Raw genomic sequence first — 14,612 nt, 5'->3', positions numbered from 1 at the left:
GGCTTCAAAAACACCAATTATTTTTGAGATTTATCATAACTTCTGAAGCAAACAAAGGAAGCATTACCATATTACCAGAACATGTAATTGAATGAATAATCTAATGTAAAACCTTGTTATCATAGACTCGTTGGGCCACAGCTCATCAATGTTTAATGTTTGATCTATTCTAGACCAAAGCACATGACCATGGGAGGTAAGTCACCCCATTACCTTTATTGTTGGCCTATTTCATTAAAGAAGAAAACTATGAAATATACAAATACAATTATGAATAATATATATATATATATATATATATATATATATATATATATATATATATATATATATATATATATACCTATACAGCGTTGCTAATGCTGGGATCTGGGATAGTAGTGTTTTATGAATAAAACATCATGTCTTAAAAGTCAATATATTACATTCTGGTTTGAGTATAACTCAGGATAAGGTCTATAATTTAATTATGCAAAGAGGTACATCCATTTGTACTGTGAAGTACAAAATACGAAGGATATGAAAATTCATTGAACGCAACATTTGGTTTGTGGCGCACTGCATTATGGGGCATGACGTTTTGCTTTACACTTTAACTACAGGAGAGCCCAGCAAAGAACGACATTTCCCACGTTGCATCTGTTACTACCGAGGAAGAACTACACGCCCCCTTGACTGATAACACACATGATAGCACGTAGGCACAACTTCTGATAATGTTTAAGTAACTAACTATTCAATAACTACCAACAGCCTTAGAGCGGTTGTTTTTCCTACAAATGGCTACCATTGTCTTCTGCTCTGTCAACAAAACGGCTCGGACCACCGCAAGACGATGTTTGAGTTCATATTCAAAAGGGCTTGCTTGTTCAGGAGAGTCGCCGTTATCCTGCACTCACAGCCCGCTTACGACGCTCCTTCCGAGTACAAGATGGTTTTCCAGGGGCTCCAGCGTACGGTTCATGTCCCATGGGACTGCAGGCAGGGCCGGGGCCGGGAGAACCAGGAGGGGAGCCCTGCTCAGTGGAGCCGCAGCCGTCACAGCAGCTGCGGCAGTAGCGGGGTTTTTAGCCAACGCTAACCACTTCCAGCGGGCTGAAATGGCAACGAAAGTATCCCCAATTTCTGAGGAGAAGGAACCCGAGGGGGAGATCTTGGAGAGGTGCAGGGGGTTCATGTCTCCTCCGGTGACCGACATCGGTGAGCTGCAGGAGAGGAAAGGGGAGATGAGGACCAGGATGGAGATGTTGATCATGCAAACGCAGGCCGACTTCTGCAAAGCCCTGGAGGTGGTGGACGGTGGGACGTTCAAGGTGGACCGGTGGCAGAGGAATGAAGGTGAGGGGTGCTCGCCTGGTATTTCTATTCTTACTAGGAAGGCCTATTGGAGTTGGACATATTTTTTTACAAGAAATACTTGGCCAAGGTAACAACACAATTACAACACGGTTAAATACAGCACACAACATGACATAAGTTATAATTATTCTCAATAACAATTAACAACCACATGCGTCCATCCCTACATTCTTAGTTATTAAATCCTTATTGGATAAAAATGTTTCCAATTTGAGTTATTTTTTTATACCCAGGCTACATTGAAAAGCAACCAATTGTGGGATACGTATGCATTTTATTCTGTAAGTAATGCTAAATGTGTTTGTGGCGTTCTTGAAAGTGTAGGAGCTTCAAGTGTGCGGCATGTTTTTGTGCTCAAAGCAACACAGAGTTCACAGATGCATGCAAGAGACACCGCCTGAAGTAACGTCTAATCTACGAGGAAATAAAACAACCACATTTACATCTCTTTCTTTCAATGTATTTCACCCTGTGTGGTTCAGGTGGTGGAGGAATCAGCTGTGTGATGCAGGATGGAAAGGTGTTTGAGAAGGCGGGGGTCAATGTGTCCGTGGTGTTTGGATACCTTACTGAAGAGGCTGCCAAGCAGATGAGGAGCAGAGGGAAAGTGCTCAAAGGGAAAGATGGTACGTTCTGTTCCCTTGATATTTATTTGCAGGTTAAAGCTTGATAAAGCTCTTAACAGGAGTCTCTATTTTCCCACAGGTAAGCTGCCCTTTTGTGCCATGGGTGTGAGCTCTGTTATTCACCCCAAGAACCCCCACATCCCCACTGTGCACTTCAACTACAGATACTTTGAGATCGAGGAGGAAGATGGTGAGTGTCAGTTATGATGTCAGCAGTTGTGTCTTGGTGTCAGTGACACTATTGAGTGAATGAATGATAACACTTGTTTCTTTCTTCCTTGTGTTGTGTGTTTGTGTGTGTGTTCAGGCTCTAAGCAGTGGTGGTTTGGTGGAGGCACAGACCTGACTCCAGTTTATATTAATAAAGAAGATGCGTTTCACTTCCACAACACCCTGAAGGAGGCCTGTGACAAACACCACTCTCAGTACTACCCTGACTTTAAGAAATGGTACAGTTTGACTAGTCCTACGTTTGTTTGTGTGTGTACGCATTTGTAGGCCTGATTTCTATGAATTTGCGTGTGTGCTTATTACACTGGGTGTATCCTCACTGTAGGATGATGATAAGAGGAAGTCTTTGACTAAAATCTGCAGTTGCAGAAAAACCGTTGAGCAAGTCAGTGAGCATTGGGGATATGACAGGGATGGGTGTTGTTTATCTGATGTGGCTTGTAATAAGGACGTTTTGTCTTCCTGTGCTTGGTCCAGCCCCACGCTGCTAGCCTGTCAGGCTGTCAAAGCTAAAATGCAGCCAATATTTGAATTAACTGCATTTCCCAGAGATATATTATTTTATTTATTTAAATGTAACAGCAATTTCACAGAGAAGCAGACACAAATATTCCACAATATACATTTTAAGAATATATCCTGGATGTCAAAGGTGCTAGTTGGAAGTTTTTGTTTTTCTAGCCACATCAGGTGTGTCCCCCGTTTCCAGTCGTTATGCTAAGCTTAATTTGAGACATGAGAGTACACTTAAATCTCGTAGAAATGCCCTTACAAAGAAGCATCATACTGTAGATGTACTTTCACCCAAGTTATTTTTAATACCTCTCTTCCTCTTGCCTTTAAATAATATATATGCAGCATAGCCCAGTTCTGCTGAATATTTTAAAGTCTCGACCTGGCTATAAAAGAAAGGAAAGAAAAAGGAAAACAGCTATTTGTACTTGTGTGCATTTCTAGGTGTGACAGATATTTCTACATCCAACACAGAGGAGAGACTCGAGGTATTGGAGGAATCTTCTTTGATGATCTGGACTCCCCGAGTCAGGAGGAGGCCTTCAGCTTCGTGAAGAGCTGTGCTCGCACCGTGGTGCCCTGCTACCTGCCCATCGTGTACAAACACCTCAATGACTCCTTCACTGAGGAAGAGAAGGACTGGCAGCAGATACGACGAGGAAGGTGAGTAAACTTGTGGCTTTTAATGAGTAATGTGCACATCATAATAATAATAATAGATTCAATTTGTATAGCGCCTTTCAAGGGACCCAAGGCCACTTTACATGGTGAACAAACAAACAAACAAACAAAAGGGGCATATAATAAAGTACAAATTAAATAAACAGCAGTAGGAGTGGAAGCAGGGGGACTGTGATGTGTTAGGGGTCAAAGGCCATGGTGACCAGGTGAGTGTTTAATGATGACTTGAAGATGTCCAGGGTTAAAAGGAGATTTTGTATATCATAGCACATTTTAGTTCAATGAATGAAGGCTTCTAAAACTAGTTATACTGCAAAAAACATGAACCTTTAATATGTCATTCTCTATTTATACAATTTCTGCTTAAAAAGTAAGCCGGATCAACTATTAACACAAACACTAAACATGCTTATGATAGGTTAACCATCACAATCAATATTTAATTTCCCCTTGTTCTATAAAGGTTCAAATAAGAAGACACTTTGAAACGCATGAATGAAAAAAGGACTCCATGGACAGCCTGTGATCCATATGGTAGTTCAGAGCTCTCTGCACCAGCAGGGGGAGTATTGGGTCATTTGAACAGAGGCCACAACTAAAGAAAAAGCTAAAACGGGATTTTATAAAAAGGAAAGGTATGATGGTGGGTCAGAAACTCATACAAAGTTTGGATAAAGTGGGAGAAGACAGAAAGAAAAAGGAGACGCTGAAGTTCTGTTTAGATTGTTTAGAAATATGCAGATGAATGTGGATTTGGTTACTTTACAGCATTACAAAGGTTCATTCACTGCAGTGAGACTTTTCTAACAGGGCCGCTCACCATGCACAGACCTCAGGGGACTTACATTTTCCTGAAATAATAACTTTTACTAAGATTTAAGATGATTTTAACGTTAACTGTGCTCAGTGGCGAGCCGTGACTTTTATACCTTGGCCCTCTGACCCCCACCCCTTCCCTGGAGAAAAAAAAAAAAAAAAGTTATTACGTCACAGCGTATACTTCAGCGGAATATCAAAACAACGGCCCGGGGTGCAAAACGCATCAATGAAAGCGACCCTCTACCACACAAAACAACACCTGTAAATAACCCTATTTGTGTTCTTTGAAATTGAAAAGGATATTGCATTGTGTTACTTTCGTTGCAGTTGTATGTCTTAAGTGTAATTTGGCATGCTTTTATTATGAAGGCGAGTTTACGCTGTTGACAGGAAGTTGTTGTTGTTGCTATGGAAACAAGAAAAGTTTCACAGCGGACGGAACTTGTCATAAAGTCCGAGATAATAAAACCCACCCATTTAGAGGGAAGATATGATTGGTCAATTGTACTGTCATTTGACATTACTCTCGTTCAGTTACTATAGCTGGCCCTCTGTGAATTCATAGCTGGACGTCCAACAGCTCCTGTCTTCACACAGTACCTCGCAGAGACGATTCTTTCATTTAACCCTTCACATTCAAACAGAAACTGAATAGGCAGATTTTGAAGGATTTATTTCTTTGGAAATGTTATTTTAAATCAAGTTATTTTAATGAAAAATTAAACTATTATAACTATTATTATAACATTTTTTTTTTAATGTTTTTAAATATTATTTTGTAAAATATCTTAGGCCCTCAGAGAGGGCCTAGAGAACCCTGACGGCTCGCCACAGACAAGTGTTTAAGTGTATCATTGATTTTAATCCTCTTTCAGAAAATCTTGGTGTTTCTGATTGGATTAGGCACAACAGATTGTAAAGATGATGATAAATCCTGTTACCTGGTGTCTACAATGGCTTTCTGTGTTTCTGTTGCAGATATGTGGAGTTTAACCTGGTGTACGACAGAGGAGTGAAGTTCGGCCTGGCCACGCCTGGCTCCAGAATTGAGAGCATTCTCATGTCTCTCCCCCTCAGTGCCAGGTCAGACAACACTGGTTTAAAGCTCAGCAAAAAGCTCTCTGTGTTGCCAGGTAACAAACTCCCCCTTCTTCCTCAGGTGGGAGTACATGCACAAGCCTGCCAAAGGTACCCTGGAGGCCGAGATGCTGGAGGCGTTACGAAACCCCAAGGAGTGGGTGTGACCGCATATCCCAGGTTTATACATCAGGATGGATCACACCCCCAGGGAGCTGTCTGTGATGAGGGTGTGAACTGTTTGATCAGCAGCAGTTCACTCTGTTTACTAAAATCATATATCAATGAACTCGTCCGATTATTTTATATCTGCTATGGTACTTTTCCTGTTTGCTATGTTTTGTAAAATCAGCCATGGTAAAACTCTAAGTCACACTGGGATTGCATTACTATACTTGTACCTGCTTTTAGGTCATCTCACAATGATGATGTGCTCCTTTTTAAAGAAGTGTTTGTGTCAAACACTAGCTGTGGTTCCTTTCTATGTCAAAGCTAAATTGGGTTTGCTCTACTTGAATCTCTGTACTCTTTTCTTAACAAAGCACTGAAAGGGATAATTGGGAGAAACTGAGCGTGTGTGTGTGTGTGTCACCACAGGTGTCAAATGTAATAAATCTGTTTTCATGTTTCAGTGCATTTGCTTGTAACAATGGGTTATTTTTAGAAATCAAAGCTAAGTAATAACTTGTAATGGTCCCTCTTGAGCCCTATTCACATTGTGATTGGTTGCTCGCCCGCTGTAAATGAGTCACTTCCTGGTTTGTTGGAAGAGCCGTAAAACAATAGTTGGATCCGCAGATATGTGAATCCCAGGCCAGGTGTCTCATTTAAGAAAGAAGAATGTTGGAAAAACAAAATGCCTTTTGAAATACATAAAAGTAATTTAAAGATAAAATCATTGTTTGTTCTGTTATCTTTAAAGTCTTTTCTCAAGTTAATCTCAGTTTACACATTTACTTTGTCCTAATTTACCCTTGAAATATACCTTTGAATCTTTACTTTGTAATACTGCAACACTGACCAAAGCTAAAGGATAAACGTCATAAAAATGGTTGGTGTAGTTTTTCATTGGAAATAATAATATGCAATAACTGTCACTAAAAAATGATTCATACGCCATAAACAGAACAAGTCATGGAATAGCATTTCTTTAAAAAGTAATCATGTAAAAGTATTTAAAATTCACAATAATGTCAAAGTGTGTGATACAATTGCATTAAGGGTCATAGTTTAGTATGTCAAAAAAACATGTTATGCCATTGACTTTCTATAATGAATATAATAGTATAGGACATTAAGAGACATTAATTATTTAGCAGTTTGTCACAAAATAAACCACTGTACTTCAAATATATCCTGTAATAGTATAAGTATGTGACAAATGACTCGTTATGTCATAGTTAAATCAGTCAGTCTACAAAACTGAATGCCTTGGAAAATGTGGATGATTGACACATTGAGGATCAATATGTAACCCAGCAAGAAAATAAATAAATAGATAAACCTGAAATGTAAACTCGCACGATGACAATAATAATGCACGACCAAATGAAATTGAAGAAACGCACGTTGCACATTTTCCGTGTTTTATTACAAATGAATTCAAGCTTCTGCACATATCAAGAATGTATAACAACCTTTCTTGCATTTAATGTTATATAACATTTTGTTTAATAAGGCATTGTAAAAAAACAGTAACAGTCCAAAAACTGACCTTACCAAAATGGCTGCCCCCCCTCCCAGCACAACTCAGTTAAAGGTCATTGCAAGTGCTGAGGTTCACAGGTCAACTCACAAAAAGTATAATAATCAGTGCTCAAAGTCTGAGGTGTAACCAGAAAATGTGAAATTTATGAGTAGTATTATTAGACAGATATATTTGGTTTTTAGAGTGTATGCAGCAACATTGCATATAGAGTATGAGCACTTTTTTCCAGAAGATTACAGTGACATTGTAACAGTTGAAAGTGACGCTGCAGACGTCAAGCCACTGTCCGGGCTTTCATCCAAAAGCTCAGTTTGAGCTCAAACACTAAATGCCTTCATTACATGTCACTTGTTAGACGCTTTTATCCAAAGCGACTTACATACTCAATACTGTGGACAATCCCCACAGGAGCAATTTGGGGTGAAGTGTCTTGCCCAGGGACACAACGACATGCTGACTGCTGTGGGGTTTGAACCTGTTGAACCCTTGTTCCCAACACCAAGGCTCTATCCACTGCACCACATGCCACCGGGTCCTTAATGTATCCAAACCTACTGTATACTAGCTTTACCTGTGTCACTGCACCCATATGCAATGAAAAACAATCACCTTAACTAAGACTATACATATTTATATACAGGTACATTACACATGCTAAACGTGGAATTGTCCATAGTGTCGTTAATTACAGAATCTCTTCCCTCTTATACACATTTTTCCAAAGCGCCTGTTTCTATTGCTTCCTGTCCCACAATCCTATGCAAGTCACTCCAAAACTTCCATTAATGGTGTTGCTCGTGAGAATCCTCAGTGTGCTTTTAGTGAAAGTGGCACGGCAGAAGACTGTGTTAATTTCCTACATGGTTACATTTGCTTTAGAGGAAAGAGTACATTTTCACAGTTAAAGCAGGCTCTGATAACTGCCAACAGACCAGAGAACAGACGGAGCAGAGCCACATCCAGACCCAGCTGCATGCATCACACACTGTAAGCACATACGACACACATACACATTACTGCTGGTTTTATCTTACATATGTATCTCCAAAACATTCAAGTGTATACTGAAGTTGGACCATGCATTCCTTTGGCATCTTGACTCTTTAATCCTGTAAAATTGTATTTCTTTAAGGTTCAAACATGGATTACATTAATGTGGAAAGTGTTTTGGTTCTGAAACCTGATCATTTACCTAATGTTTGGTCTCAAAACTCCCTTTAACTATAAATCTCCGGACAGTCATTTACAATTTCTACAATTAACAAGCCAAGCATCCTAAAACAACAAATGTTTGTGTTGGGAGTCAGTCGACCAAGCCAGAGCTAACGAGTGAAACTGCATCATCGTTTGCTTACAGGTTACACAATCAAAACCATGGCTTGGTTTTCTAATTGCTTCTCTCTTTCTGAACTCTGGTGGTGAACAATCATTCATTGGAGCCATATTTCTCTGTGTTCCACTAGAACAAATGCTCTTTCAGAATAATGCCAAGCAACATTTTTGCAAAAGTATGCAATATTCAAAATGTAAATGACTTTCGAAATAAGTATGTTCTATAGAAAGTAAAAAGTAATTGCATTCATAGTAGTAGCCTAGCTCTCTCTCTCTGTGTGCGCTGTTCAGAGGCATTTAAAACCGATTCACATTCGTATTGGGATTACGTTTTCAATCCTTGAAATGTTGATAAAAATCAATAGAGATGTTTTAAGATGGCAAAGAATGGTATAGATTGGGGCAAAACCGTAGTAAATACCATGTTTTGGACCACACAAAGGTTTAATTTAAGTACAAAATATGTGCAGACGATCTACAAAATTGGCACTCACCCTTCAATAAACCATTGGTCCAACCCTATACACTTTTAGAATAGTTGTCCTCCATTATGGCAATCTGAACCCTTTTTTTATTCGCAACATGCAACATTTGTTATGCCTGCCGAGTGAAATACTTGCATCAGTGTGACAGATGGAAGTTGAGGAAAATCAGATGAGGCTGGTTGGTTTTGGTATTGCAACATCCTTCCTACTATTACTTCACTTCATCGATGAAAGATTAGTGCAAAGCTCAACAGCGCTGGCACTGGGCAAACATTGTATCAGTCCATCGAGCAGACCGTTAACAGTCTGTGTGTGTTGAGGGGAGAAGGCTGGTGGTTCCACAACAGTGATTCTGCTCATTCATCAGATGGTCTTAGTGTGTGTTAGGGCTTCTGTTGGGGCGGTAGAGAGAGACCCCTTTACTTCCCCCGGCCTCCAGAGCTAGTGTTGACTATATCCTCGTACTGGGGCGGGGGCTCCGTCTCTATCTGGACGTCTGTGTGGCCCACAGCCTCCTCATAAGATGGTGGCGGGTCTCCGGTGCCTCCTCTCCCTGATGTGGGCTCTGAGCCTGGATAGGCGGGGCTGCTGTGCACACTGAGTTCTGAATGGTCCCCCTGGTGGAAGTCCCTCCCCCAATGGTCCATAGAGACCACTGACAGGACGTGGTCGTGGTGCGAGTGTCCCTGGCTGGGGCTGCGCTGCGAACGCTTGCGAGAGTGACAGCGCCACACAGTGATGGCCACGGCGACGATGATGAGCACCACCAGCAGCAACGGCACGATCAGGTAGAGAGAGTGGACCCCCCCCACCGTCTCCAGCCCCCCGCTTGGACTGCTCTCCCGCACATATTCCTCCCAGAAGCGTCTCTGAAACCAAACAGAAGACAGACCAAATGAAATACAGGATAAAAACATTTCCTTCGAGATAATAAAGGCAAAAACATGGTGGCACAAAACTGTTCCCCAAACAATGGGTCGCTCAGCTTAAATGCTTTCTTTCTGGATCGCTGGGACACAAAGGCAGTAGACAACAACATCCGAAACAAAAAGCGAACACATGATCGTGCCTCGTCCATCTGCTCTCTGGCCTCACAATAGTGTTACAAATACACCCCCCCCACCCCTCTATGGACTCGGCTGTTCTTCCTGCTGATAATCATCACTTCCTGAAAAAACACCCACATTCCACAAGCGCCACTGTTGGCATAGGATTACATTATTGGACACCTAAACCTTACAAAATATCCCTTTGAGGGGATATTCCTGATTTATGCTGGTATGAGTTACTCAGCTGTAGTAGTATTGATTTGAGGCCCCTGGCTCCAGCTGGAGGTCTGTGTTCATAGATTTACAGCCAGCTATGGGTGATGGTAAGAATGAATTATGAGGATGAAGCAGCAGAAAGATGATTGAGTTTTTTGATACCCTCAATATATGTTTTTTGAGCTAAACCTCTTTTTCAGACATTGCAACTAATAATAATTCCTTACATTTATTATAGCGCTTTTTCAATGACTCAAAGCGCTTTACATATACACACATTACACATATATTATACATGCAATGGTCAGATACTAGTGAGTAAGTCATGTTAACCTAATGATTATATTAAAGGTCCCCTATTATGCTGTTTTTCATCAATATATTATAGGTCTCAGATATATACAAAACGTGTCTCTGAAGTGTTTGGCTCCAAATACCAAACAGATCATGCATTGCAGCATCCCATAATCCCCTCTGTTTCAGCCCTGTTTCCAAAGTGCTGATTCTGTGTCTGTTACTTTAGATGAAAATAAGGAGCCACTCGCCACGCCCCTCTGAGAGAGATTTGGTTAAAAAGAACACAATGGTGCTCTAGGAGGAGATTCAGACGATAAGGTGGGGGGGGGGGGGGGGGGGGGTTACCTTGGTTGGTTATTGGCTAATGGTTACTCGAGCCAAAAAATCGTTATGACATCATAAAGTGGCCAAAATTTGATCAGCTCATTTTCAGACAGGTTTCTCAAGAAAATCTCTTTTCCTCACCGTCTTCTCGTCGTTCTCGAAAGCCTCGCGAGCCTCCTCGTAGGTGCAGATCTCCTCGCGGCACTCCCTCTGGATGTTCCCCTGCTTCATCTCCTCTAGCAAGAAGTTGGCCCTGCGCAGCCTGTGCAGCACCGAGTGGGCCGCGTCCGCCGGCAGGAACACTGAGAGGCCGGAGAAAGAAGAGGAACGGAGGGGAAGAGAAAGAAAGGGAAGCAGAGCAAATGATGTTAGACTGAAATATGTGTGAGGGAAAAAAAGACATTAATTGAGTGACAAGTTGTCAAGAAGAAGAAAGATGAAAGTACGGGGTGAGTCAGTAAGCAGAACATGGTGGGGGGGGGGGGGGGGGGGGGGGGGGGTTAAGCAAAGAGAGAGTGTTTTGAAAGACAGAGGAGTAAAGGAGGATAGAGGTGCCAAAAAAGCAGAAAAGGGAGAGGGCCAGGAATGGGATGGTGGGCATTGAAACAAAGGCAGTAGAGCAGAGCCGAGTCCTGCCAAGTGCCCACATTTCTGAATAAAAAACAAAAGCTCCTTTGATTTAGGCTTCCATCCCTGGGCCACATAAGAAAAACTTGAGGAATGAACTTAGAGAAACAGAGCAGGCCTCTGTTTCACACGTATCCAAAACAAGAACATAAACTCATGAAACATGCCCAGGGGTGTGGCACCAAATGAAGTAATGGTGTCTGTGTGACTCGTATGTTGAGGGATGTGATTAGCTTAAAAGGCAGAAAGGAACATAGTGGCACAATTCATCAAAACAGGAAATTCCCTAAGGAAAGAATGGCAATTGTGTGCTTAAGACAACAGAGCAAAACCTGGAGAATCACATTCCACGACTAAGATTGCGTTTCAAGGACTAACACGTCTAAAACACAATAGACAAGAAAAAAGAAAAGAAATTGGAGATTATTTAGGAAATGTATAAGTGATATGGTCATGTGAACTTCTGTCTGTGGTGTAAAAGCAAAACGTTTTAGTGTCAGTAAACGTACCACTCCCCATGATTCCTGAGCGTCTGTTTAGGGGGTTTCTGTAGAAGACCAAACAAACATTAGTGAAACGCTTTGAACCTGCTGATACAAATCCGACAATAATTAACCAAGAGTCCTTGGAAGGAGGCAATGACACAATTTTGAAGAATGTGATCATGCAAACCAGGAGAAAACATCTGATTTGAGCCAAATTAGTTGGACATTTCACAATTTGTGAAATTCCTTTAGAAAACAACTACTTAAAAAAAACTATGAATCAATGCAGGACATAGCAGTAGCCCATTGGGAAAACATCACTCTCCTCTCACCACATTTTGTAACATGCTTTGGGGATAAGAATACTTCGTGAAAAATAACTAAGTACATTTACTCAAGTTTTAGACTACAGTAGGTTTTTGAAATGATTGTACTTAACTTGAGTATTTCCATTTAAAGCTAATTTCTACTTCTACTCTGCTACCTTTCAGAGGTGAATTACTTTCTACATATAAATACACATGATATGCTGATATGGTATAATGCAGTACTGTACTAATCTACACAGTAGCATTTAGCTTGGTCCACAGCCACAAAGCTAAAATGCTCTTGCATGTTTAAAAACAGGATGAAATGACAACCAAAATAATAAAATGGTGTGAAAAGATTAACTCTGCATAACTTTCACTGTCGATATTTGAAGTAAATTTAGCTTAGAATACTTCTTTACTTTGCCATTCTGAAATAGGTCCTTTTGCACAATGATTACTTTTGATGCCAATAGTTTTCTACTTTCACTTGAGTAACCTTTTGAATGCAGGACTTTTACTTTTAACAGAGTATTCCTACACTCTGGCACTTCTACTTTTACGTGTACAAGCTTTGAGTACTTTTTTCACCTCTGACTATGAATCAATGCAAGACATAGAAGTAGCACAGCCGTGTGAAAACATCACTCTCCCCTTTTGACATTTTGCAACATGCTTTGGGGATAATAAGACTTGCGTATTATATTCCAATGGATGTGTAAGGTTATAACAGTTAGGCGTTAAAGGGCGTGTAGTGCGTGTGACACATCCTTGGCCAGAGTGACCAATGGCGGCTGCTGGACAGTGTTAAGTGTTACGGGAATCCTGCTAGTAGCTACCCGATTTAGATCACCAGCGGAGGAGACAGCACACAAAGGGCCGCCGCCCCGTTACACAGATTACAAGACAGCCTGTAATAACACACCGAAAGCTTCAAAGATTCTAGCCAAGTCTATGTATGGTCTATTCTCGTCCTTCTGTTTAGCGGTGTAAGCTTTGGTTAGTGCCCCGTGTATTGACAAGCGGGGATGATTTGTAGGATCAGTGCGTCTCCAGCCTCGGATGTGATTTAACGAGCAACACATGATTCACACGGCCGGATATTCCAAAACAGAGGTCGAAAGAAGAACCTTTGCTAAATACTACAAGTTTTAACTTCGTGTAAATGTCGTGTGTCAGTGTAAGAATAAAGTTTATCACTTTAGCTCACCTCTTTTCGTCCCAAAAATGCGCATAAAACGATCCCTCTTCTCCTCTGCCTTCCCAGTGTTGCTATGCACGTCGCGCATGCGCAGTGCTCTAAATCTGTTTGCATCCAGCACCCATTCCACTTAGTTAAAGGGACAGAGACCCAAAATATTCACATCATACATAATGACGTTTTATAGCACTAAATACATGTATATATATTACTATATAATATAGGGTTAGCAGAATTATCTTTTGAAAAAACCTGTATTTATCTCATTGTCTTACTATAAGGGGATATTGCAAACAAATTAAGATAAATAGTTAAAATAAACATTGCATTCAATTGAAATAAAAATGTTTTCTGGACTCATACAACCCAATAAGACGAATCACATATTAGCCTTAGGGGGTTTTACAATATGTGCACACCCTATAGATAAGGAAAAAAGAAACCACAAACCTTTTTACATAGAAACTGCAGATACACTTGATGATGGGAAGATGTGCAATAGATGACATGTGTAGAATAGACAAACATACAATTACAATATAGACAGTTTATATAACAAACTGATACATGGAGTGTGAACATAAATGAAAAACATAGATCCAGAAGGTTGTCAATGGGAGGAGTTTATTTTTTGCAAGTGTTATTGTGACCACTAGAAGTCACTCTTTACTCTCTCTCTCTGTCAGCTTTTCATTTACTGAGCACTGTAGTAGTTAGACATAAGCTTTGAATGAAAAAGTGGAAGATTATGTCAGATTTCAGTCCCTTTTTAGCTTCCATTTTCAAAACAAATTACTGTACTATAACATATGATAAATATGAGGAAATCTGAAAGATACAAATAAATCCTGATTTGGATATATTGTGTAAGTTATTGCTGTTCTTGTTAAATACAGTTTCAATATGGCTCTGTTAATTAAGGTAGTACATTGGCTACAGCACCAGCAAACAATCATGTTAACGGTAAACAACTTGGTTTTCTATTCTACTAAAGTGCATCTGAAAAATACATTGACTGCAACAATGTATCCCTTTAAGTTGATTTGTTGTAACTTTTGACATTTTCATGAATTTAGAGACTTAGAAACAAATCCCACTCCAATTAATTAGATTTATTTTAATTAAACAATAGTATATCTGCCTCACATTTGTCCTCTGCTACTTTAATTGAGTATTTTTCTCACACCAATAAGCCCCAAGGTCCCCCTCGGCGGGTCCTTTTTTTTCACGACACTGTGTCTCAGGGGATCTTAATATTTAAGAACCTATTAATG

The 14,612-nt window shown here is 40.4% G+C and overlaps 2 protein-coding genes across 2 annotated transcripts; one reads left to right on the top strand and one right to left on the bottom strand.

Moving 5' to 3' along the window:
* The first annotated feature begins 633 nt into the window (after positions 1-633).
* Positions 634-6,201, top strand: cpox (coproporphyrinogen oxidase). Its single transcript, XM_034229815.1, has 7 exons — positions 634-1,338; positions 1,842-1,985; positions 2,065-2,175; positions 2,293-2,434; positions 3,174-3,392; positions 5,208-5,312; positions 5,389-6,201. Exons 1-7 carry the CDS (start codon positions 780-782, stop codon positions 5,471-5,473), a joined length of 1,365 nt encoding a protein of 454 aa, XP_034085706.1. The 5' UTR covers positions 634-779; the 3' UTR covers positions 5,474-6,201.
* Positions 6,202-6,860: 659 nt separating this feature from the next.
* prrg1 (proline rich Gla (G-carboxyglutamic acid) 1) lies at positions 6,861-13,425 on the bottom strand. The gene is made up of 4 exons (XM_034230056.1): positions 13,348-13,425; positions 11,854-11,891; positions 10,859-11,019; positions 6,861-9,700 (listed from the first exon to the last, which is right to left on the bottom strand). Exons 2-4 carry the CDS (start codon positions 11,861-11,863, stop codon positions 9,251-9,253), a joined length of 621 nt encoding a protein of 206 aa, XP_034085947.1. The 5' UTR covers positions 11,864-11,891; positions 13,348-13,425; the 3' UTR covers positions 6,861-9,250.
* Positions 13,426-14,612: the final 1,187 nt, after the last annotated feature.

Source organism: Gymnodraco acuticeps, unplaced genomic scaffold (genome assembly GCF_902827175.1).
Source record: "Gymnodraco acuticeps unplaced genomic scaffold, fGymAcu1.1, whole genome shotgun sequence".
NCBI lineage: Eukaryota > Metazoa > Chordata > Actinopteri > Perciformes > Bathydraconidae > Gymnodraco > Gymnodraco acuticeps.
The sequence above is the reverse complement of the archived record's forward strand: the minus strand, read 5'-3'. Positions and strand labels throughout refer to the sequence as shown.